Consider the following 25,889-nt stretch of genomic DNA (forward strand, 5'->3'; position numbering starts at 1 on the left):
GCAGCCTGCCAGCCGCCCCCGGAGCCGGTTGGCAACCCAGCCACCCCGGAGAAGGAAGGGTGGAGGCTGGCCTCTCCTCTGCTCCAGGCAGGAATGAGTTAACGTCTGCACAGCCTGGGAACCGCGTTGAGGCAGTGGCTCCGGCTCGTCTCGCCAGCCCAGGCCTCTGCGGGAGAAGCTGATGGAGGCCCCGGCCGCTGGCCGCCCCCTGGCGGGCGTGCGGAGGACAGGACAAGGAAGGTGCCGGAAGGGCCTGCTGGGAAAGGTCTTCCCTGTGCAGACACAGGGCTTCACCTGCAGGGAACACTACGCCTACCCGCGTCTGCAAACTTCTTCCTAGGTTTCCTGTCTGCACTGGAGCGATCCTACATAGGAGATTTGTACCGAACCCCTTCAAAAGAGTTGGCATCAAACCACAGCTATCATTTTACCTGCAGTCCCACCCATGCTAAAATGTTTCCTGTCCATACTCAGTTCTGCTGTCGGTGACCTTTATAAAGCAGGTGACTGATTCTGTCGCCTCTGTCCCATTCAACTTCCCCAAGCAAGGAAGGCCCCAAGGGAAAAGCTTCCTAGGGTCTCACTCATGCCTTATCAGACTATGCTTCGGAGGCTAGACTTCATATGTGCTATTCTTCATCCCAAGTCTACCTGGTCAGTTCACTCTTGTAGGACACAAGTCCTCTTCCTTTTCCCTTAAAATAACCTATCTCGGGGCTGGGGATTTAGCTCAGTGGTAGAGCGCTTGCCTAGCAAGCGCAAGGCCCTGGGTTCGGTCCCAGCTCAAAAAAAAAAAAAAAAAAAAAAAAAAAAAAAAAACAAAAAACAAAAAAAAAAAAAAAAAACCTATCTCTTTTCCCTATCATGTCTGTAACTTATTCCCTTCTTCACTTTACCATGAATGGTGTATGCATTGGAAAAGGGGTGTGTGTGTGTGTGTGTGTGTGTGTGTGTGTATGCGTGGCAAATGGGGTGAGGTCACAGGATATTTGGGAAATGACACCTTTCATTCAATTTTGCTATGAACTGAAAACTGCTCTTTAAAAAGTCTATTAAAACCTGGGTGTGGTGGCACATGCATATTCCCAATGCTTGGGAGGTCCAGGCAGGAAGATGAATAGGCAGCCTGGTCTACCTGAGCCACCCTGTCAGCGCACAAACACACTGGGTAAAGCAGAACGTAGTCGCTCGTGCCTTCAATCCCAGCATTGAGGAGGCAGAGCCTGAGCTACATATGGAGATCCCAGATAGCCAGGACCACAGAGAGAGACCCTGTGAAAACAAATTATAGAGAGACCATACAGTCTATAGTAATTTTGAGTAAAGAAAAATGTTTGGATTATAACAGTAAATGAAAAATCATATATATATATGTATACACACACACACACACACACACACACGTACACACACACTGGAGGTATAATGTTTAGTTGAAAATCGTATGTATGCCTAAAGTCCTATTTTACCAACTTATGGAATGGATAGGATACCAAGGGATCTTTATAGGAATTCTTAAGGCTCATTCCCTGTGTGCACAACTGCCAGAGTACACAATGTAAGCTCATGGTCTCTCCCAGTTACTCTATGATGTGTTTCTGTGTTCCCCTCCTGTACCCCCCTCCGTGTGTGTGTGTGTGTGTGTGTGTGTGTGTGTGTGTGTGTGTATGTGTGTGTGTGTACTAGGGATTGAACCCAGGGACCTCACCCATGCTACACTAACCACTAGGCTAACACCTCCATCTATCCCATTTCTTTATTTTCTGCACCTTTGTTGAATGTATCCTCATGTCAAGTTCAAGTCAGGCACATACAAAGGAGAAAATCTGCCACAGCCATGCCTTCTAAAGTTCAGGGTCAGAACCCAACAGGAAAAAAGACTGTGGGTAGACTCAGGACTTGGATGTCAAGGGCTATAGACATAGCCAGAGTACACAGACCTTCCTCTAACATGGGGAAATACCTGCTAGCGAGCCCTTAGATTCTTGGTGCAATGGCTGATAGGAAAGTAGGCTGCCCCAGCCTGAGAACTCCAACCTGAGAACTACCTTGGGCTCTGAGGAAGAAGTCCAAGAAAACTAAGAAACATAAAGTACCCCTCATCCCTGTATGAAAACTCTAGGCACTGGCAGGCAAGAGCCATGGAGACAGAACCACAACCAGCGAGCTCTGCCTTGGGTCCACTCTACTGCTGTGTGGCGTGTGCCCCAGTTATCCCCTGTCACCTGAGGAGGCCGCATACTAGACTGGTTGAGCAACCTACTCAAAAGGACAAATTGACACAGTAAGCTGGCCTAAAGCCTGGGGCATTTTTGTTATAGCTTCTCCTCCAGTTTGAGGCCAACCCAGATTCTTAGAGAAACAGCTTTTTACTCCCCCTGCCTCACGTCTCTACACCCCAGCCCTCTTTTCTCTCACCTTGGTCTGGAAATGTCTAGCTATAACTATCTGTTTCCTAAGAGCTAGTGAGCTCCATCCCTGTCTGGTACAGCCCACATGTCATCCGAGGTAAATGCAAGCTCCCAGGTTCAATAGGATTCTGCCCTACAACCAGGGAAGGGAAGGCTAAGCTTCCTTCGCTTCTGGAGTCTTGGCCTGAAGCAGATGACCCTTTGAGCCCTCAACCCACTCCCCCCACACCCCCCAGCTCTCACCTGGCTGGTAGACCGAAGGCCGGATGCTGGCAGTGGTTACAACCCGAGGCTTGGGTGCAGGGGCAGCTGGACCTTCACTGTAGCTGGTATGGGCAGCAGGTGCTGGAGAAGTGGCTGCTGCAGGGCTGTAAGCAGAAGCCTGTGGCCTGGAACCAAGGCAGATGAGTTACAACAAGAACAGTCTATTGGGCTCTGGTATCTAACGCCATTCCAGGTTTGCTGTCTGATCTCTAGGCAGGACTGTGACAGAAACACCCATTGGATTGCTTCCAGAGTCCAGAAAGAAGCCAGAGTCTTAGAGGGGAGGAAGCTACTCCCTGTGGCTAGTGCTGCCGCCTTGGGAAAGACAAAAGAGCACAGGGAGGGCCCTTCATCCACAAACAGAATTGTAGCGGTAGGTCTGTGGATCAAGGCAGAGGGAGGTCGAGATGGTCATGGCTTCTTCCTTTTCTGGGATCCCTCTGGCTACCCACTTTCCTTATCTTATTCCTTTCTGTTGCTGCTGGAGGAAGCAATTAGTCTCGTGTTTTCTGAGAAAAAAAATCAAAACAGTCTTGATGGCATTCGTGGGAAGAGGCCTAGGAGCCCTGGCGGCTCCCAGCAAACCCACTAGACTTAGACAATTCCTGTTGCTTGCACTTAGTGGCTCAGTTGTCAAGACCCCAGAGCAAGCAGCCGCTTCCCACATGTGGCTCAGAGACAACGGTAGCAAAGGGAGGTACAAAATTGTCCCAGTTCTTTACCCTCGAGAAATGCCAAGCTTGGCCTCTCTCTTGGGGGTGGGGGTGGGGATGGGGGTGGGGGTGGGGTGTAGAAGGCTCCAGAAGCATCCAGAGTCCAGCAGCTTCTTTCTTCTTGCCTGATACAGTTTCCCGACCTCACTTGTTTATTAAGCCCTTCTCTTCATTTTAAACTAACACCTTTCTCTTGCTACATGTTCGTATATCCTAAAGGGGACCCTTGACCACACCCAGCAAATGGGTTATTGGTGGGATGTTGGAGAAATGAACCCCTGAAAATAAATCCCCAGCCTTTGGCTTGGTGTGTTTTTTGTTTGTTTGTTTGTTTGTTTGTTTGTTTTTCTCCCGACCTCTTCCCCATGGGCCCACTGGACCTGCTGGGCCAGGCTGTAGGATGAAGATGGCCTTCTCATCTGGGTCTCTGGAAGGGATAGATGGCCATGGGATAATAACCTATCACTAGTAGTCTGAGTGGACCGAGGGGAGACCGGATAGTCCCAGCCAAGGCTGGGCATCCTTACCTGACTTTCACACCACATTTACAGTTAAGGCACCCACTGTCCTGTGTGGCTAGATCCCTGTGCTAAGGCCAGAGGAGCACGCACGCTGGTGGACAGGAAGGAAGACATGGTATGCAAAGGGTGCCTAGCTTCTGCCATGGCTGGATGAGGCTAAGGGTCAGTGGATCAGGGCCATTCTTTCCACCACTGGGGGATACTTTGCCAGCATCCTGGATTGGCATGGGGAAAGGAAACAGGGCTGAAGATATCTAGTGGCGGACTAAGGTGGACATCCAAGGAGCTTCATCTCCTTTTGAGGCTATGTGTGGGGAAGGGAGGTATCTGTGTTCTGAGTGCACCTTCTGGCCCCTTCTACTTTAACCCAGTGCCCTGAAGTCCTCTTCAGCAGTGAGTGTGCAGGCCTGGACACGGAGACCTGGACCTTGGAACTGGAGTTTGCCCTTCAGTGAGAGGCGCGGTTGGGGCTGGACCGCTCCCAGGCTTCAGCACAATGCTTCTCTGTCCCTGTGTAGATTGGAAGGGTTCACCCTTCTCCGCAACATTTCTCACTTTTCACCAGAGTTCCTTCTCTGTGAAGGACGAAAGGCCCTAATGAGGAGAGAGTCTGGCGGATGAAGAGGGGAGACCGTCTTCTTAATCCTGTCCTAGGAAAATGGAACAGGTCCACTCTGGAAGGCAGGGCCGGGCTCACCCACAGTGACTGAATTGAGCTGGAGCAAGGCTGGGCTGGGCAACCCATCGGATGCTGGGAAGCTGCCTCATGCTGCACCGTGATTCTCTGCACCCTGACCCAATGAGGCATGTTTTCCCTGAAGGCTGGGGAATCTGGGTCCTGGCTGGAAACAGCAACTAGATAGCTCCTGGAAGCCAACAGGGCCAACACTGCTGTACCAGCTGGCCACTCTTGGATGATCCATCTAGCTGCCCCCCTCCTCCTCTTCTTCCTCTTCTTCCCCCTCTTTTCTTCCTCCTCCCTGCATGCCCCCTTCCTTTGGCCTCTGTTTTGGTGGGCACCCTGGAAGGCAGGCTGAGACACAGGAACTCAGAGCACTTATTTCAACTGTTTTGTGTGCGCTAGGTGTTTCCAATAGCGACCTCAGTATATACGTCTTCTCTAGACATCTTAACTGAGGAGGAAATGGAGGTTCAGAGGTGAGGTCACTTTCTCAACATTTCAAATAGGAAAGTTCTCAACTGAGGAGAGAGTTAAGTTCCGCTATACTAGGGACCTCTGAGGTTAGAATGTTTCCACATCAAGAGGAGAAAAGACTGGGTAGTGGTGCCCACCTTTAGTCCCAGCACTCAGGAGGCGGAGGTGAGCAGACCTCTGAGTTTGAAGCCAGCCTGGATCTCTGTGAGTTTGAGGACAGCCTGCTCTACCAAGCAAGTTCCAGGACAGCCAAGGCTATACAAAGAAACCCTGTCTCTGGGGTTGGAGGTGGGGGAGATTGGAAGGTGGGCTAATTAGTAGCTAAGCTATCTGACTTGACTAGCTCAGTGTTCCCACCTCCAAAGAGCCTTCCTTGATTTCCTCCAGCCCATGGGCAATAACTATTATGTTCCTTATCTGAGTTTTGAGAACAAAGATAAGCACAGGGTTCCTTTGTGATGGGTTTATGTGTGATGTGTTACTCGTGTTCACTAGCACATGCACGTGTGTGTGTGTGTGTGTGTGTGTGTGTGTGTGTGTGTGTGTGTGTGTGTGTGTGTGACTTTAATCTATCACTAGAGATGTTGTTACGCTGGGGGCGGAGCAGCAACAAACCCTCTCAGTAATCATGACTGGTGCATCATGGGCAATGCATCCCAGCTTCCCCTCACACTCTGCATGAAGCAACACCAGTCTTGGTTTCCTTAGAAAACATCAGAGACCTAACTGTCCGAATCTAGATGTCCACAGATCGACTCAGGGTGGATCCTTTCTCGCCTCCTTTTCCCACTCTTAGGTCTGGCGTCTGTGGGCCAGTTACCTCGGATTCTCCACGGGGCTTGAGGCAGGGCCTGCAGCGGAGGCAGCAACAGCATGGGCGGCAGCAGCTGTGGCCAGGGTTGGCGAGGCCGCAATGGGAGAGGCAGCAGCAGGCGACGGGGCAGAAGCAGGCAGCAGCGGGGAAGTGGCCTGGCTTGTGCACACTGGAGCATGCTCAATAGGGGTGCTGATGAGGCGGGATCAAAAAAGACAACAGGTCACGTGGGCCCCAGGTCTGGTGAGCGGTGGGAGGGGGTGGGTGGCAAGGACCAACTGTTTGGCATAAGGAGTAGGACCTAGGTGTGTGTGGAGGGAACACCCCCCAGGTGCTGCCAGAAGAGCGCCTCTCCAATCCCAGGAGGGTGTGGTCAGACCTACGGGAGGGGAGGGACCTGGCAACAAAATCTTGGAGGGATGTTTACTGCTCAGTTTTTCTGCACTCCCTGGAAGGTTTTCCTTTCTCAGCAAACTACGGTGCAGTGGAAAAGCACAGTGAGATATCAACCAGAGCCTTCTCCTATCTTTTTTGCCCTTTCCCTTCCTGCTTGTACATTCAGTCAGAGGCAAACATTTCCTCGCTTAACCCCTCCCCCCCAAAAAAGGATATTTTGAGTTTGAGTTTGAAAGTCCTAGGCGCTAGATCCATGAGACCAAGAGAATATGGATTTTAGCCCAGGGCACTGACAGTACTCTGACTGCAGATAGACAGAAGCTACCCTGGAAAGCAGATCTATCCAGGCTACCTAGTCCAGAAAGAGGTAATGTGGTCGAGGATGGTTCAGGGGTACAGAACCTGTGCCCCTTTCCATGTCATATTCTGGGGAGCGGCAGAATCTGTAGATCCTGGGGAGAGGACAGGTAGAACCTACTATGCTCAAAGATCTTGGTGTCACCAGGTAGCCCAGGTGTGCTACACAGTCAAGTGTGACACAACCATGGTTCTAAGCCCCTGGAGATCTGAAGGGTCTTCCTACTGGAAGCAGAGCCACAGCTCTGCCAGAGTGCAGCAGTGGGATCAGGTAGGATGGACATATCCAGCACCAGCACATGCCGCCAGCTCAGGTAGACCAGATGTCCATACGCCTCCACCTGAATGCCAGTGTATTCTGTGAGCCCAGATTGTCCCCAGAACTTCTCTAAGACAGCACAGTCAGAGTTTGGGTTGTTGGGATTTGCTCTGCTTCCTATGATTCAGACAGAGAATAAAAATTTGCTGCTTAAGCATGAGGACTTGCATTCAGGTCCCTGGCATCCATATAAGAAGCATAAAAAGCCAGGTTACAGGTGATCTGGAATTTTAGCACTGGGAAAAGCAAAGAAACGAGAATCTCTGGGGTTTACCAGCCAGCCAATCTTTAGGTTCAGTGGAAGATGCTGCCTCAAAAACTAAAGTAGACAGCAATTGAAGAAGGCACCTGATATTGACCTCCGGCTTCCAGACACAAGCACAGAAATGTGCATGTGTATGTGCGTGTGTACCCCTTCCCCAGCAAGCATTCATGACATCCCCTCTCTCCCACACAAACCACGAGAAAGCAGAAAAGTAGAATCTTTTCCTCTCTTCCTCCCTGCCTCCAGTCCTCCCTTCTAGTCCTCCCTCCCATCCAAGGGTTGGTCTCTAACACTTGTATCCAAGTAATTCCCGTGATTCAGCTTCCCTGTTAACTGGACCATAGGAGGGTTCGTCCACACCCAGATCACTCTTAAATCTTTGATTGCTATTTCTACTTGCAATACTTGTGAGAGAACAGATGAATCTTTTGCCCCCATGGTGTAGTAGCTCCCGTAGACCCTTGCCGTTCATTCACTGACTTCATGTTCCCACCATTGTGCCTCCAATATCTCACAATGGCCCTCTAATGGGACACAATCAACCCTATTTAATAACCAAGGAAATGGAAACAAAATTCATCTACTCAAGGTTCTAGAAGTTACCCATCAGAACAAAATGACCGAGGGCCATTCTGATTTCAAGTCCTAACCAGTATTTTGCAGAAGAGGAAAGAAATGTTTTCTCGTGGTCAGACAAGTAGAATCTCTTTCTGGTCAAAGGCAGACTCTTACTGGACATAAGTAACATCTCAACATGTCCCTCTTCCAAGCGCTCCACCATGCCCGTGTTAGCCCATGTTTTCCTTTCATCCTTCAACCTCCCTGTATTAGTCTCATGGGTCTCATCTGGAGATAAGGAACCTGAGGTTGGGAGACATTGCCTCCCTGGTGAAATGCCATAGCTCGGTAGACTGGTGCTACCCACCAGGAATCCCAGCATTTGAGAAGTTTTGAGTTTGGGGCCAGCCTGGATTAGACATACAGGGAGTTCCAGGACAACCTGGGCTATATTGTGAGACCCTGTCTCAAAACAAAACAAACAGAAAATATCACAGAGCAGTTTCTGGTTAAGTTTATAGTGAGATTGGATCTAATATCTAGCAAGTTCTCTGGTAAGGCTACTGCCGGTGGTCTGTGGACCACACATGGAGTAACAAGTTAGATAACCCAGTCTGTCCCAGATAGGAATGCAAGGAAGCCACAAGCTGCTTACCAAAGCATCTCCTAGTTGGTCTCCATCCAGTAAGAAAGAAAAGGGGTGCAAAGTTGAACGGAAGGATTAGAGCTGGAGAAGTAGCAGAGTTGCATGCTGGCTATCCCATAGGGAACAGCCCATTTGGATGGCTAAGAATGTTAGCTATGTCCTTCCTGGGTCTTTCAGGGCTTAGCTGTCAGAGAGGAGGCCATGGGCAGCCTAGTCTGCAGGCCTTTTGAAGTTATGTCCTTGGCACATCTATGAAGCAGTTTGCCCATCCTTTATGAAACACCTTGTTTCTGAAAGCTGTGAAGATTATGTGCTACCCCTGAGAACCTGCAGACCTTGAACCCTGCTAAGATGTCTGTTAAAGGTCTCCTCACAGCATGCCCAAGTACTGTAAGGCTCAGGATAACGAAGAACCTTGTGGCCCTCCATGGTTCCATCCCACATTTCCAGTGGACCACTAGAAACTGAAGACCTGCACGGGACACGAGTGATGGGAATGACCAGGCTGGGCAAAGACAACATTGGCTTTGTCTGTACTCTTTGTTCCAGGGTGCTACCAGACCAACCTATCTACAGCCTTCCCTATCAAGAGTTACAAATGAACCCTGAATTTCAGACAATAAATTTGGAACTGGATGTAGGCCCCAGAAAGATTTACCATTGATCGCAGGGCGGGGACAAAGTCACTTATAAGAGACACATGGGCATGCACATGAGCCTGCTACTCTGAGTTCTTGCTGAGTGCTTCCTTTCTAGGATCACTCTCTACAAACGCCAAGAAGTCCCCAGGGTCTAGAGAGGGGAGAAGAGATATCAAATACATCCAGAAGGATCTTGGGTTCTTGCTCCAGGTCAGTTTCTGCATGAAGATCCATGAGTCTCCAGAAATTCCAAAAAGCAGGCACCAGCAAGCAAGCATGGCAGAGAATTTACGCAGACTTGACTTTAGTCCTAAAGAAAGTGCCCAAGGGATCACCCCAGCCAGGCCTACAGCCTACAACTCCACAGCTGTTTCCTGCCTTTGTCATAGATTCAGATTCCTGTTTTCTTTCTTCTTTTTTTTTTCCCTCAGGGTGTGGGGTATTGGGGATAGAACCCAGGGCCTTACATACACGCTAAGCACGTGCTCTATCCCCAAACCCCATAATTCAGTTTAAATACCTAGTTAAAAAATAAAACCCACACAAACTAGAATCAGATGCTTGTGGCTGCCTACAGGCGACTGTAGCCCTATCTAGCTGTAGTCCCTCTTACTGCTCATGTTTTCCTCTATCTGGGAGGTATCAAGGTGGGCCTGTGCCCTCACTCCATGTGGTTGCCCTTGGCGGTGGGAATCAGAGTTTCACTGATGTGGTGGTTGGCGACTGTGGTATGTCTGGAAGGGTAGAGGTGTCGAGCCTTGGGATTTGTGGTCACTGGACTTGAGTTGGGACGGCCAATGATGGTGATGATGATTGGCGTCTCTTCTCCCCTCTCTAGACCCTGGTGGCTTCTTGGCGTCTGCAGAGAGGGATCCTAGAAAGGAAACACTCAGCAAGAACTCAGAGTAGCAAGCTCTGATTGGTCCTGGTGCTGTGAAAGGGGATGTCAATGCCACCGGTGTTAGCTGAGACAGTGAAGTATGACGATGTCTGTTGACTGGATGATGAGAGAGTCCCATTCAGGTGTTGGTCAGAGAATTGTTTATGCCGCCATCCACCAGGTCAATGATTTGTCTTTCATCCTGCTGGCTATGGTTCAGGGAGTTCAGCTATGCCACTTTGTTACAAGGCCCCTGTTACCCCCTGGTCTTTGTGAGTGTTGCCTATCAGCTGCAGTGGGCAGTGGGAACAGTTCTCTGCAGCCTTCTCTCACTCCACTTTACCCTCAAAATACAGCCAAAATCCCATAGCCTGGAACTCAATATCTGGATCACTGCTCTCCACAACCGTCTCTCCACTCCATGCATCATAGCCAAAATGATTGTACAGGCATCTGCAATCCCTTTCTTCTCCTTGATATCTCTGTGCCCTCAAATTAGACAGATGCCCAGCCTCCCTTTCTACACACACACCACCCCTCCCTCGAGATCTAGAACACCAGCCTCTCCTTCCCGGAAGCCTTATCTCATCCACCAACCAGAGGAACCCCTGCCCCTGGAGTCCATGATATCAGTCTTGCATTGAGGCTGCAGTTGTCCCTTTCTGAGTCTGTTAGCATTCATGGTGGCCAGGAAGGTGGCTCACTCACAGACACAGGATGCTACGTGAGGAGAACTCTCCTTTCTACCCCGAAGGCTTTATGTGGGACCTTGGCCTGGAGTCATTCAAGGTGCTGCTCACAGTGGCCTGGAAGTGAGAGGCACTGAGGTGCTCTAAGAAAGCAAGTAAGAACATTTCAGAGCTTTAACTAATGGGCTCCAAGAGAGTGCTAACAGGCTCGGAGCTGGTGACAAGATGCTTGGAGTCCATCAACTTGAGTGATCACCTCAGGCCGTTCCCCACTCACAGGACATCCACTGCCTGGGACCTATATTACCTCTCTAAGCCTGGCCAGCTTGCCTAGATGAAGGAAGATGCCCTCCCTATGTGCACCCTGCATACAGGGTGATGATCGTTTGGACTTGCCCTGGCCCTGGCATCAGGCTGTTAGAAGAAGGAAGAAGTGGGAGGCTAAGGAGGAACAGGCTGGTAGAGAGACTGAGGAGAGCATCTTAGCACTGGATAGAACTCCCCGGGCTGTCCATTCCTGGTGAGTTCGCCAGAGAGAAAGAGTGTTTTCAGACAGCAGGAGTGGGAACGGGGTTCCAGTCATTCAACCACAGAGAAGGCAGGGCATCCTAAGGGTTGGTCCTCTGTCCCTCCTTCATTTTCCAAATACCATTATCCTCATGCTCCCAGACCATAACTCCATGCAGTGAGGGACCAGGCTGCTTGCTGGGCAGTGGGTGGGGTGCTGGCTTTGAAAGTGCTAGCCTGGGGCTGGAGAGATGGCTCAGGGGTTAAGAGTACTGACTGCTCTTCCAGAGGTCATGAGTTCAATTCCCAGCAACCACATGGTGGCTCACAACCATCTGTAATGAGATCTGGTGCCCCCTTCTGGCCTGCAGTCACATATGCAGGCAGAATGCTGTACATTAAATAAATAAATAAATAAATAAATAAATAAATAAATCTTTAAGAAAAAAGAAAGAAAGAAAGTGCTAGCCCTGTTGGTGAGCGCTAGAATTTTTCAGCCAAGGATGTTCTGATTTAGCTTGGCTAAATGCACAAGGCCACAGGTGGGGCCAAGAGCAACCCAGCTGGAGGCCTTTTTCTACATTCCTGTCACCAAGACTCTGCTAGGCCTGCCATCTCCCCATCAAGGGCCTCTGCTTCCTCCTGGCTTCCCTGTAAACTGTATTGTCTAGGCATGGCCACTAAAGTACTTCCCAGAACACCCAGGCCATGCTGAGCTTAAGGATTGCCTGGGTGAAAGGCTTTCCTGTTGGCGAGGGAAGATGGCGCCACCTCAGGCTGGAGAGATGGCTCAGTGGTTAAGAGCACCGACTGCTCTTCCCAAGGTCCTGAGTTCAAATCCCAGCAACCACATGGTGGCTCACAACCATCTGTAATGAGATCTGATGCCCTCTTCTGGTGTGTCTGAAGACAGCTACAGTGTACTCCTATATAATAAATAAATAAAATATTTAAAAAAAAAAGATGGCGCCACCTGTCAGTCACAGCTGAGTGTGGAAGGAGAAGCCACAGTCTTGGGGTAACCCCCATCTGTGAGAGGCAAATAGAAGCCCAGTGTGGGTCCCCCCACTCTGGGATCCTTAGCCTGGGGTATAAGAAAGCAGCAGTGGGCAGAGCTGCACTGAGGCTCACATGCTGGGCGGTATCCCCCACCCCCTCCATTGGCCATACGTCTCCTCTCTGTCCTAGACGCTGTCCCTGAAGGCCCTCCCAAGGTGGGGTGCAGGGCACGAATACAGGCACAGCATGATCGCGGCTTGGTTTGTTTGTTTCAAATCCTCTTTATTTCAAAACAAGCATGCTTATATGTACATGAGAAAGAACTATGAAGCCAGCACACAAGTGTAGAGAAGTGGGTGCCCAGCCAGGAGCCTGATCTGCAGGTAACGTGGGCAAATGAACAGTGGCCACAACATTTTCATTGTTTGGCAGTGCCGGGCCAGCAAACCCTGTTGTGTCCTCTCTGGACTACAGCTGAGGGTTTGCACGAGGGGTGTACAGAGGCTCCGCTTTCGGGAGTTGGGATGGTCACACTGGGTTGGGGGTTGGAGAGGTAGGAGGTATTAAGTGCGTGGTTCTGGGCCTCAGCTGTCAACTCTGGGGTGGGCGGAGAGCAGAAGTGCTACAGTCACCTGGCAGAGGCACCCCCCCAGCACAGTTGTTCAGTATCAAGCATCACCATGGGGCTCACTTGCCAGATCTGTGTGGGAGAGGGGCGGGGGTCCAGCCTGCCAGGGGTGAGGGGGGCATCCAAGCAGCCTTTTAGCTTTTAACATTAAGGATTTGGGCTGAAAGGCCATGGTGCCAGTTGCGCAACTTGGCAAAACGAGGGCTGTTACGTTCCGTTTCAAACCTTTCCCTGTGCACAGAGACAGAGACAGAGAGAGAGGACAGAGACAGAAACAGAGAAAAAAGAAAGAGAGAGAGGGAGAAAGAGAGGGGTTAGGGAACACATTCACTAGTTCCCTGCCCGGAGCTGGGACAGATAGGGAAATGGTTTGGGGATGTGTTGCCATACTTAGGGTACTTAACTTTATAGAGGGCTGGCTTGGACTGGGTAGGGCAAGACTGGAGTTCTGGTACAAAACGCAGGGACCAAAGTCCCTGCCTTGCCACAGAGAAAGGTACAGAGTAGGGGCCTGGTTAGAGGGCCAATGGACAGAGTGGGCAAAGGAAGGCAGGATCCCTGGTCCACTGGGGCTAGGGCTGGGCAGAGCTGCTTTGGCTGTGGGCTCTTACAACTGAACTAAACAGGCAGGCAGGCCGGGAGTAGATGCTGTCCTCTAGGTGGGCACTAAGAAGAAGGAACGCTTAACCTCAGTGATGAGAGCTGGTGGGTAGACCTGTCACCTCCCTGTACTGCCTGGCATTCCTCACCTACCCAGAGGTACTGAGTAATGGCACTAGACCTTCACAGGCTAAAGAAAAACCTTCGCACGCTACCCAGGGCTCCTGTAGGCCCAAGTCTGAGCACAGCCTAGGCCTACCCCGGTTTCCAAGCACACTCTCATACTCACTGCCATAGAAACAAACCAGTAGGACCTGCTACTTCCTGCCAGTGGGCCTCTGGGAGGCTCAACCACAGCTGCCCAGGTAAAGGCACAATGTAGGCACCTGGTGGCCAGAATGTAGAAAGGGGGGGAGCGTGAGGAAAAGCCAGCCAATGATGCTGGTGTCTAAGCCGTCCCGGCAGAAGGGCCTCTAGCTCCTTCACGGCAGAGTTGCGAACCAGTGGCAGGGATCACATTTAACCATAAACACAGTGCACTCAACCTGAACAGAGACACAGTTAAACAGCAGTAATGTTGATGCTGCTGTCCAGAGGTAGCCCTGTAAATTAAAAGCTAAACAAAAACAAAAAAATCTAACTGCTACATCCTCATCGTAGGATGCTACTTAATAGTGACAGGGAGGACTGGAGAGATGGCTCAGAGGTTAAGAGCACTGTCTGCTCTTCCAGAGGTTATGAGTTCAATTCCCAGCAACCACATGGTGGCTCACAGCCATCTATAATGAGATCTGGTGCTCTCTTCTGGCCTGCATGTGTACATGCAGGTGGAATGCTGTGTACATAATAAATAAATCTTTAAAAAAATATATAGTGACAGGGAACGAATGAGCGAGCTATAGGCTGCATAACTTTGATCCAGATGGTTTTGGAATATTCGCATATGTAATGAGATCTCTTGGGGACCTGGTATAAAATTCATTTGATTCGCACATAGACTTTATACAGACACTGAAGATTATGTTTAATGGGGCCTGCGTTTTGGTCTCACCGCCACCGCAGTCATGGAGACCGAACACGTCTACGGCTACTCCACATGCCTCCATACAGACCTCATGCGTGTAGGTAAGCCCCTCCCATTACTCCATCCCGGCCTAGCATCCGTGTCTTTTGTTTCTATTTCTCTTTTGAGAGGTCTCAATATGCAGCTGTCCTGGGACTCACTCTGTAGACCAGGCTGGCCTCAAACTCACAGGGATTTGCCTGCTTCTGCCTCCCGAGTGCTGGGATTAAAGGCATGTGCCACCACTGCCCGACATCTTCCTGTCATTTCTTATAACTGCGAGTAAGTTGGCAATTACCTCAAAATGAAAAGTCCAATTTAAACATGAGTGCCCAGCATGCACGAACGAGGAAAATTGACTTTAGGCAAAGCTGGCCTAACAGTTACACACAGTCGTAATCGCCAAGTCCTGGTCCTTACACCCCACATCCCCACATTCACTGAGGTCCACTCTCCCATCTGCTTGACCTGACATCGTCTCTCTCTGTCTCTGCTCCTTGAGTCCAGCACATTGGAACTCTAGAGGATGGTTGCACAAATTTGGCGGTCTGCTAATTGCTGACATAGCTGTAAAACCCTGGTCTAAGCCAACCTTTTCACTATACCAAGAGGCTCAGAGATGCCCGCATGAGCAGTCCAGAGCCACACAGAAATTCACCAGCGAATCCGCCATCTGGGTGCTGGGTCTTTCCTCTGCCTCTCTGAGGTCAGGGTGAGTGGGTGAAGCAGAGCAAGCAGAGGTTCTGCGGCAAGACCCGCACAGCCCTGCAAACACTCACAACTTTCTCACAGACACAACGGAGGCGCAAAAGGAGACTGGGCCACTTGCCGCTGAATTTCCAGTTCTAGCAAAGCCCACCTAGACTCAGGGACGGCTTGTCATCAGTGCTCAATGACAAAAGTGAAGGACAACTCTAGAACCTCTATGATTCTAGTAGATGTTTTTCTGTTTGGTACTGTTGGGAAATTCCTTGCTAGCCAAAGACAAAGAAGGATGAGGGAAAAGCATGGGTGGTGGGGAGAAAGAGGAGAGAGGGACAGAGGAAGGAGGTCTGCTGGCTCTTAGACTATGGTGCTTGGAAGTCCCGGCCTCCAGCTGTGGCCTTCAGACTCGCCAGAATACTAGGGGCCAATGTGGGAGGAGGGACGTGCAGGGTGGTAGCTGTCATCAGCTCACAGGATGGGCCCTGGGAGTCAGCTTCTAACTCTGGGATCAGGGTGTGGTTCTGACCACTGAGAAGCAAGTCCCCTGAGCGATCTGAAGGCAGCACACAAGGGACAACCGTGCCTCCTTCTGCTCATATGGCCACTTGAGTGAATGAGCCTAGGGCCCGAGCAGCTGCAGACTTTACTTGCTCCAAGCATAATGGAACTAGGGCATGCACAGCCTCTGCCCCAGAATCCCAGACTGCTGGGATTTGGACACAGGGAAGGCTCTGTCCGGGGGGACAACCCTCAACAAATTAAAGTCAGAAAAAGAGACAGAATGAGGAGTCTTGCACACTCTGCTCCTGCTGGAGCCTCAAAGTCTTCACTGAAGGACCTGAAATCCTGGGAGGAAAGGCCTGGGGATGAGGGCTGGCTGAAGCCTTTTCTTGGGAACTCTTGCCAGACTTTCTCTTGAGAAAACTCTATGGTGGGACCTGCTAATGTTCCAGGGGAGACAGGGAGCAGGTTAGCTCTCCTACTGGGACGCTTTCCTTCTGAGCATAAACAGTTGGCGACGAGGCTTAAGCCTAGCATATCAGACAGGAAAAAGAGCACAAAGTGACCAGAAGAGGTGGCAGAAGCCATGAAGGAAGGATGGTGTGTCTTATGGAGGGGAGAAAAAGGCCTCCAGTTTCTTTCCCGATGGAAGGAAACCTGGGGTGTAAGCTGTTTACTGTGTTGGGGAGGCAGCATAACGACCCCTATATTGACTCTTTGGGAAAGTCCTCATCGCTTCCTGGGACATCTATGTGGGTGGTTTCCGTGAAGAGGGTGGGGGAAACACAGAAATAGCATGTAAGGTCAGCAGAGCACGGGAGGACTTGAGAGCTGAGAGCTCCACCACACAGAGCGGCCGACTCTCCATGTCTGTGCCGAATGCGGCAGGAGCATATCTGTCTGGTGCTCTGTTTGAGATGCACTCCAGGAGCTAAGAGGTTAAGCACATTTCCGGGACTGCATGCCACCCTTAGCAGGCCTGGGAGGAGCACACTCCCAGCCAAAAAGTAGGAGCAGCTCGGGTTGGCAAAAATACAAGTTCAACAATCAAAAGCACATGGAGTTCCAGCTGGCCCAAGAACTCTGCTTTTCTAGAGTTCTGTGGCTACCATGTGTAGTTAGCAAGTACAGGAAGCTTGGCTCAGGGGAGAGCATGCCTGTGAGTCCCAGACCCTCCCAGAGAGACCACCACAGGACTCGCTGGCCCCAGACAGACTGTCCAAGAAGAACATGCAGACGACATACTCACTACCGGAAGTAGACAGATAATCACAGGCCCCATGCCTCACCATGGAAGGCCCTCACAGGTTCCAGTGGGTTTCAAAACAGCCATGCCCCAACTCATGCTCAGGGCTACAATTCCTAAGGGGGCACAGGCAGTAGGCAAGTGGTGGTGCCCCAGACTTGCCACTGACCAGGAGACCATGCCCTGAGATGCCTAGCCCTGTACAAGCCCCTCGTTGTGCCCAGGGCTCATACTTTCTTGCAGCTGCTGTTACATTTCAAGCAATGTATAGAACTGGTGCTTCAACGTATGTATGGGCAGGAGAGTCTTGAGGTCAGGTATCTGTGCCTAGCATGGCCCTTCGTGTGCCTGCTCACAGTGCCAAGCCTTCAGACGGACAAGGGGACAAGCACAAAGTCGAGTGCACAGGCGAGGCATGGGCCCGCTGCCCTCACAGGGAAAGATGTCCTTATTCTCCAAAGCCCAGTGAAGGCCAAAGCAGCCCTGCCCCTGCCCAGTAAGGGAGCCAGGAAAGCCAAAATTCCTCACTCCTGTATCTACCTTGGTGACCTGGGAAAGTCACCCAAGCCTGGATCTGCCGGAGCCCTTTAAGGGCTGAGCTTTTCAAATACAGAAACATGAAAGGTATTTTCCATGAGTCATGTGGCCTGGGGCTACCCGGGGAGGGAGGGGGTGAGAAGGCAAGGCCACGGAACCCAAGACTTAGGCACCTACCTTGACCTTCGCAGAGCTTCCTCATCAGGGTCTTGCACTGTGGGAGAAAGAAGTTGGTCAGGAGGACTCACAGTGAACATAGGAAGAAAAGTCACAAGAGCTTTGTGGGCAGTAAGTCCCTAGGAATCAGCCAGGCCCTGAACACGTGCTATGCCATCTTGTCAGCGATAACAGTGAGTGTGTGCGTGCCAGACCTCCACCAGAGGGAGTCGAGAGGACATGATGTAGTTGGGAGTGGTCAGAGAAGTCCTGCGGGTCCTCTCCTCCCATCACCCTGCTGGAAGCTTATGACAAGGCTTCTGTTCTTGTTAAGAGTTGGGGGTTAGAATGGAAGACCTTCCTGGGGACCCGGAGGCTCTCTATCAGCTGCCAACTCTATCGGTTTTAACTAATCTTCAAGGGCAGGTGTCTGGACTCCTCAGCTTCCACAGGCTTTAAGTCTATTCTGGAGCCAGGACCTCTCTGCACCACCTTCTCTAGCCACACTTAAACACTTTCACTCACTGTATTCTGTCCCGGTCATCTGGGCCAAGATTCGGAAGGAACGAGACTGCAGGTTGGAGGACCGGCGGGCCCACTCATCAGCCTCATCTTCCGGCTTGCTTTGGGTTTTGATCACAGCCTGGTACACGGGAGAGGCGCTGTCCACCGCCAGGTCTTTCACAGGGAGGCTCCTGTAGGTCAGGAAGGGGTGTGAGCAGAGGCCAGTCTTGAGTTCAGACCCCTCCCCCCCAACTCCCACTCTGTTCTCCCACTGTGTTTCTCCCCCCACATCTGAGCCCCCCCCCGTTTTCATCACTACTATCAGAAGAGCTGAGAAGCATGGGGGTTCGGTGCTCAAGGGTCAGAGGTCAGGGAAGGCCCAGTGGGAAAGCGGCTCTTCTTCTTGCCCACGAGGTTTCTAGCCTTCCTGTTGGCCCCGCTCCAGTGCTAATCCTGGATCTGAACAAGTTCCCACCCCACAGGCTGGAGTCCCTAGAGGAAAGGAGGAGGTAGGTCTCCTTGAAGTGATTTTGGCTTCCCTGAGCCAGTTCTGTGAGGGGCTGGGTGAGAACACCCTGCCTGAGGGGCCAGATCAGGAACAGCCAATGGCCTCCCCACACCACAGATCCAGACAGGGAGTTACCAATAGCTGGAAGGAGCCTCTGGCTCAGCTGCAGGAGATCAGCCTGACTAGAAAGTGTTATAAGAAACTAAGCAGGGAATTTTGCTGGGCCCTGTCAAGATCTGCAGGACAAAGGAGGAACTTGGGAAGGAGGTTATAGGGTTGGTCTGTGCCCCAAAGCAGCATAGCCTTTTGAGGGGAATCTTCTGATATCCCCTTAAGCTCCCAGGGTCTGGTGCATAGTAAATGCTCTTTTTTCAACTCCAGATCAAAGCCAGCAGGGATCCCAGAACTTCTCAGGAATTTCTACCTGACTCAAGTTTTATAGGTCAGGTTGTGGATCTATGTTGCTCAGAAAATCCTCTCTGATGTCAGGGGGCCCACTCAGGACAAGCCTCTGGCAGTAAACCTGCCTGCTAGCCCTTTCCTCTTAGAAATGTTGAAACTGAGGTCCAGAGAGGCCAACTGAGTAGCCCCAGGCTATAGTAGACAGGGACACAATTGAATGACAATTTAGGTGGCCCAGGTCCCAGCCCAGCATTTTTTTTCCTTTTGTTATTGTGCTTTTACGTCATTATTATTATTATTATTATTATTATTATTATTATTATTATTATTATTATTATTATTATTATTCAGAGCCTTGCTATATAGCCTTCCTTGCCACAGTCTCCTGAGTACTGAGATTATATACTTCCACACCTGGTTTGCCCAGTGTCCTTTCTGTCAAATGTTTTACAGTCAGGAAGCTCAAAGGCCACACCTGCCTACCAGGGACTACCTAGCTCAGATGCTCTGACCACATGGAGACACAGCCCAGCTGAGGCATGCCCTATCTTGCACCCTCCTGCCTGACTCCATCTGCCCTGTCCTCTGTGGGGACTGGCTAGCCAGGACTGGTTCATCCCAGCACCCATGTCAAGGAGCTGGGTAGAATTGGTCTAGTCTCCTAGGTTTGGTTCCTTAGGCTTGGCTCAAGTTGAGCTACAAGAGCAGAGAGGTGGAGGCCCTGCCTCTACTCCCACTTTCCTGAAGTCTTTAGCCTTGAGAGCTAGGTATTTTCAGATCGTGATTGAGATGAGATATGGGTCCTTCAGAGTCTTCTGGGGTCCATCCAGGGAGAAGCTCACAGCTGGGAGAGAAACAGGAAAGCCTGAATTCTTGTTCTCCCTGCAGAAAGCCGTTTCTCTTACAGGAAGGATTCTAGGGGTTGCTAAGGTCTTTGGGCACAACTGGATCTCTCTGCTTATTCGAGGGTTCTGGGGACTGACTTCCTAGTGGCTACTCTGTTACCTTCTAGCACTTAATGAATAGCCCAGTGTGCCCCGTGATCCGTGTGTGCCTAGTCCCAGTGGTGCTAGGTAAGGCTGGGGAAACCTCACCAAAGCGTGGCAAGGAAAAGGCAGGAATGAAGCCTCAGGCTGGGGTGGGTGCACTGTGAGTACATGACCCGTAGCCACATGGATGGACTCCAGAAGACAAGCATCTGTCTGTGTGAGCTGCAGAGGATGTCGTGTGGCTGAGGGGCGGGTGCGAGGAAAGAGGTGGACAGAGCGCATCAACTGACCACTTGTCCTCAGACACATCCCACCAACCCCACACACCATCCTGCTACGAGACAGATGCCAAGACAGACGGTCGCTGCAGGTCTACTTACGCCAGCGGAGACGCCCTGCCAAGCGGAAGGCAACCCAGCCGTGAGTGCGCGTCCGTCATGGGATAGCAGAGGGGCAGCGCACACAAGAGAGCGGGGTTAGGACCAGAAATGAGTTAGGGGGGTGGGATGGGTGAAGGAGGAAGAGAGAGAGAAAAAGAAAACTGTCAGTGAGGAAGGAACTGTGGAAATAACAGCAGAAACGGAACACATCATGGCCAGGAGGGTTCCTCACTGCGCCATAGCCGGCATCAGCTCAGCGTGCTTGAGTTAAAGGGAGGGGGAAAGGTTGATCCTTTCCAGACACGCTAGCAATGAGAGGCAGGGAAGGGAAGGGGGCAGGTGGGAGACAGCTAGATTAATCAACACATTCTCCAAATCACAGGCGCCCTGATAGAATTCAATAATAGAAGTGTTCCCAGTGCACGGAAAATGCAGTGTGATCAGCAGGCCGTCCATTATGTTCCATTTGACTTTCCTTCGGCGACGACTACTTCTTTTAAGGGCACACCAAAGACCATGCGCCAAAGAAATGTTAGCCGGGAATCCCTGTTGGCTTTTGGGCCGAGTCAGGCAGACTTAGTTTTCTGGGTATACATGAGCTAATGGTTGTTTTTTAAAATTGCACGCTCGTTTTGTTTTGTTTTGTTTTTTTGTTTTTTGTTTTTTGTTTTTTTTTTTTTCTTTGAATGAGAGATTTAAGTAAGTCAACACAGCCCAGATGCCTGAACAGGTTCCGGACGAGTAACTGCAAAATAGACAACTTCTGCCCCCTGGTGGTCGATGGAAAGTAGTGCCTTTCTGAGCCGGGTTAGGCTCTCCTGAAGCTCAGGACACGCCTACCCTCTGTCCTCTGCATTCACACCACGACCACAGGGCTTTTCCTTTTCCTGTAGGAACTTCCTAGAACCTTTTTATGTCGCTCTTATAGTATTTGATTTTATAGTTTCAGAAAAAAAGGTTTAGTGTGCCCTTAGTCTTTTCCTCCTGAGTTGCTGGGAATCTCTGATCCATGGATAATTTGTCACCTAAAGAGGTAAGCTCTACACTCTGACATTTCCAAGCAGAATAAAGGAATGACCTACCCACTCCCACTTCTGCTCTCTCTTTCACTCTCCCTGCGCTCTCATTCTCTCTCGCTCTCGCTCTGTGTGTGTGTGTGTGTGTATACGTGTATGCACATGTGTGTTTATATAAGAAAACAGATGACAGAGACAGATAAAAACAAGACACAATGGTAGAGAGACCGAGACAGATAAAGAGAGGAGGTGAGATATACGACACAGAGAAAGAGGCAAAGATGGAGACAGAAATGGGGCTGAAAAGACAGGAGGAGAGAGAATGGCCCTGTTAATGCTTGTGCGCTTTTCATCTGAGTTTCTACTGTGCTGTCCTAGGTCACCATCGCGTTCCTCTGATCCCAAGAACCAAGGACATTTTAAATCCTACAGCCCTGAAGCAAAGCCTCCTGGGTCAAAGTGGAGAAGAGAAGCACTTATCATGGGGCTGACTGCGGATAGCACCTTGGGTCGTGGTTGGCCTAAGGCCTCTTCCAACAAAAAAGCCCTGGGTTGATGCTCATCACTGGAAGAATAAAGCAGCCCCACCCCCACTCCCCAGTATGGCTTTACGTGTGAGAGCCCCATACTCCTTTGAAAGCACCACAGAAGTCTCACAATCCCTCCGAGGAAATAGACAGACACTCTGCGTTTCGCCAGTTCTCCTACAACTGAACTCCGCAGAGAGCCCAGCTAGACTCTGAAGAAAGAGGAGGCAACACACTCTGGAAGTCCCCGGTGAAGGCTGGACCAAACCCTCCAGTGGGCTGAACCAAGGAGGCTCAAGGCGAATGAAGAAAGCTGGTTCTGTGAGTGAGCGGCAGCCTCCGTAGGCATGTGGAGTGGGAAGGCGCTTACCCACTGAAGTCACTGCCCTGGGCCTGGGCCTGCCCAGCGATGGCGTCCATGATGGCGTCCTGAGAGTACATGCTGATTGGGGTGTTGTACTGAGCGTGGATGATGGTAGCTTTGCCTCCCAAGCCCTTCACCTCAATGGGCTTGTGGGTGGACAGGGCTGAGTCCTTCAGGACACTGGGGTTGAAGCGTTCCTGGTAGTCGGCGCTGAGGAGGGTGGGCAGGAAAGGGGGAGAGAGGGCAACAGGTGACAGTTACATGGGAAGTCGGGGCCAGGCTGCTGGTGGGGTGTGGAGAGAGATCTCTCCCAAAGCTGAGGTCTTGGCCCAAGTAGGTTACCTATGTGGGCTGCCGGGAAAACTCTTGGCACCCCCAAGACCCTGTGCGGAAGACCGATCTTTCACGTCCCCCCCTGAGTCATTTCTCCCAGCTCCCCTCTCAGGCTCCACTTCAGCCCAGACTCCCTCCTAGGGTCAGCAGGGGCCCGAGGTGTGGAGTACACTCCCATCACACACAGCAGGATGGAGAAGCAGACACAAGAGGGATTGGGGGGGGCGTGGAACTTGGCAAGGGGGACACAAGCTGGGTCACGTGACAGAAGAGCAGCAGCACAAGCAGAGTCCAGAACGTTCCAGGGGCGAAACACGGTCACACTGGGCATGCTCAGAGACTCGGAGACTCTGAGCAAAGGTTCTCCACGGAGGGGCTCATCCTGCCAGTCGCTCCTCTGTGGACTGGCACTCTGTCCTTCCACATCTTTCTATGCACATGCTTCTTCCTCGGAAGGTGGCTCAGGCTGCCCAGGCCCCTCCAGTCCAGCATGCTTTAGCCTGTTAGTCTCTACCGATCCAGGGCTCTTCCCTTCAACAGATAGGTACATGCCCAAGCGGAGATAAAAATCAAGTGCAGTCCTCCTCGGGGATCCCACTGGGACAGAGAGGTCTTCAGGCCACACAGGTCAGTGGCAGTGCAGCATCCCCCACACCGGAATTAACCTCAAGCCTTAAGCTGCAGGAGCAGGACATTGGGAGCGAAATTGCAACCATCCCATAGACACCCATCCCTTGCAACAGCTCCCCTCTAGACGCCAGCAAACACCCGTGCAGGCTCATCTAGGGCACAATGCACCCTGACTCATGCATGCATATATATACACATGCCGGCAGGCACACACCATCCACACCCAACAGATGGCAGGTGCATGCTGGAATGGCACGCAGGGACACACACACACATGCTGTCCTTAGATACTAACTTGGCTGGAGAATTGGCTACCACCTGCAAGGAGAGAAAAAGCAAAGAAGATAGAGCCGTCAGGGTGGGGCTTCTACTAGGGAAGCTCGAATGTAGGGACCGTCTTCAGACTGGTCATGAAGAGGACAGGACTGGCGAAACCTCAGTCTTCGAGGAGGAAGAAGTGAGGAGGGAGAAAGTACGGAGAACCATCGGTTTGGGCGGGAGGTGCCAGGACTCCCTCTAGGGTGAGCCCCAGAACTCCAGGTCTGCGGGGGGGGGGGGAGGGGGGCTCGACTTCTTGCCTAGCTCAAGAGCTCCTATGCAGGTACATGGATCGGATCGAGTGTGTCTAACCTGGCTGAAGACCCAGGAGAGAACGCTAGGATAGAGACATGACTACTAAGGCTGCTTCAAGAGGGGCTGAGGCCCCAAGTTCCTTCTGGCTGGATGCCCCAAAGATGAAAAGCTGCAGCTTAGCCCTCTGCTCACAGGGTGGGAGGAACTTATGAGCTTGTTCCTTGAAGAAGCATTGTGGTGTTGTGTGTACAGCATGGTTACCCATAGCCCTTGAGCCCAATTCTCTCTCCCAAAGGACAGCTCTGCTCACTCCTCTTGGAGCACAGTGCAGTGGATGGTGCAGTCAGTCCCTAGTGACTGCACCAAAGGTCTTGTGGGCCAGCAGTGAGGCTGGACGTGTTCCAGGAGGAGTCAAGGCTTTCACAGGAAAACCCCAGCAGGGGTCACCAGGTACAGTCAGTACAGTGGGTTACGAGCTTCTTGGGGGATGCATTATCCATGTGATGCTTCTTTAAATGCATATCACCCATGGTGGCAGACCCTATCCTGCAGAGGGCGGGGGAGGGGGGTGGACATTGTCTCCATATTCTTCCATTTACCTAGACCTGTCCACTATGAACTCTGGAAAGGGAGAACTTTTACCCCAAATGAGCCTGGCCCTGGTCACCCCACACCCAGGATCCTAGGAAGCCAAGAACTTTTCACCCCAAGGAGCAGGGGGTCTGCTCAGGCCCAGGTCCCCTATGGACTCAGAGCTGATAAAATTCCTTCTGTCCTCCTGTGCTCAAAATAGCCACAAGTGGATCTATATTAGGAAAGGGCTAGCTTGGCGTTGCCATTTCTTCTCCATGTTTGGCTAGTGCTGACAACTGCAGGGTCAGCGCTTGCCCTGAGCAGCCCAGTGTGCCCTGCAGAGGGCAGTGTTGGCCTGATTGGGCGGGAAAAACCTCTGCCCTAAGCAGGAGACAACTCCTTCTTTGGCACCAATTGTTCCCTGCTAGGTCCTTGCTCCTCCCTAAGGCCTGGACACCGGCAGCACACACAGCTCAGAAAAGAGATAGTGTCCAGATCTCAGAAGAGGCACCCAGGGGCCCTTGCTCTGTGGGCCACTGAAGGCTGCCTTTCAGGTGAGGAGTGGGGACCACAGCTTGCTCAGGCCCTCCTGTTCTTGCTCCCCACTGGTTCCCCTCCACTCCCCCGCCAGAAATCCAGTTGCCAAAATCCACACCACGAGCTTCTCAGAGAGCAGGGAAGGGGCTTCCTTTTGGACCAGAGTTTGATTCCCAGCACCACGTGACAGCTCACAACCATTTATAGCTCCAGTTCTAGGGAGTCTGACGCCCTCTTCTGGTGGTGCACAGAAATACATGCAGACAAAACACCCATAGACATAAAAATAAAATAAAATAGATTTAAAAAAAGCCAGAAGGCAGTGAGATGTCTACCATGCAGACGGGCTATCCCTTCAGCACAGGAGGCATGCAGTAGGTGCGCATGGAGAATTGCCGGCTCTGTTGCTTTCAGCAGTTAGACACTTAGAAAAGCCGGTAGACCTAGCCCGGCAGAGGTTCCAGCCCTTTCTGCCTGCACTGCCAACCCTGAGAGCATCGGCTTGTACTTCGAATGAACACCCAGCCTCACTTCCTCCCCTGGCCCACCGAGGACACTGTTGGATCCTGCTCCCATGACTGTCAAGTGAAAATGTCTACATCTGCAGGTAGATTCTGGGCAGCATCTGCACCAATGAGCTTGGCACCCGGGAGTCCAGGGAGGAAGGGACCGGGCTCCTGATTTCCTAGCTCCCCCATTCCATCTCAAATCAAGATAGAACCAGGCAGATCAAACTGTTAGTCCTGTTTGCCTCTTACAAGCTACATGACCTTGGGACAATGGCACGTTATATCTGAGTTGCTAAGATGAAGGAAATTAATGCCCACCTCTGAAGTTACTGACAAAGCCAGTTCCCATGAGGCTGGAGAGATGGCTCAGTGCTGAGTCCTCTTCTAAAGGAGCTGGGATTTTTTTTTCCCCAGCACCCACATCGCAGCTCACTACTGTCTGTAAGTCCAGTTCCAGAGGATCAGGCAATCT

General features: G+C 51.3%; 1 protein-coding gene across 29 annotated transcripts in view; it reads right to left on the bottom strand.

Annotated features, from left to right (window-relative positions):
- Window positions 1-25,889, bottom strand: part of Ldb3 (LIM domain binding 3) — a 64,367-nt gene that overhangs the window by 24,359 nt on the left and 14,119 nt on the right. For 5 of the 29 annotated variants that reach the window (XM_087588925.1, XM_087588927.1, XM_087588911.1 and 2 more), the window contains 4 exon segments: window positions 18,098-18,267; window positions 17,594-17,630; window positions 5,886-6,071; window positions 2,655-2,800 (listed from right to left, as the gene is read on the bottom strand). In XM_087588925.1, the coding sequence (XP_087445051.1) occupies window positions 2,655-2,800; window positions 5,886-6,071; window positions 17,594-17,630; window positions 18,098-18,267 (539 nt within the window). 29 annotated transcript variants of the gene reach the window in all.

This window comes from Rattus norvegicus, chromosome 16 (genome assembly GCF_021556685.1).
Source record: "Rattus norvegicus strain SHRSP/BbbUtx chromosome 16, alternate assembly SHRSP_T2T, whole genome shotgun sequence".
Taxonomy (NCBI): domain Eukaryota; kingdom Metazoa; phylum Chordata; class Mammalia; order Rodentia; family Muridae; genus Rattus; species Rattus norvegicus.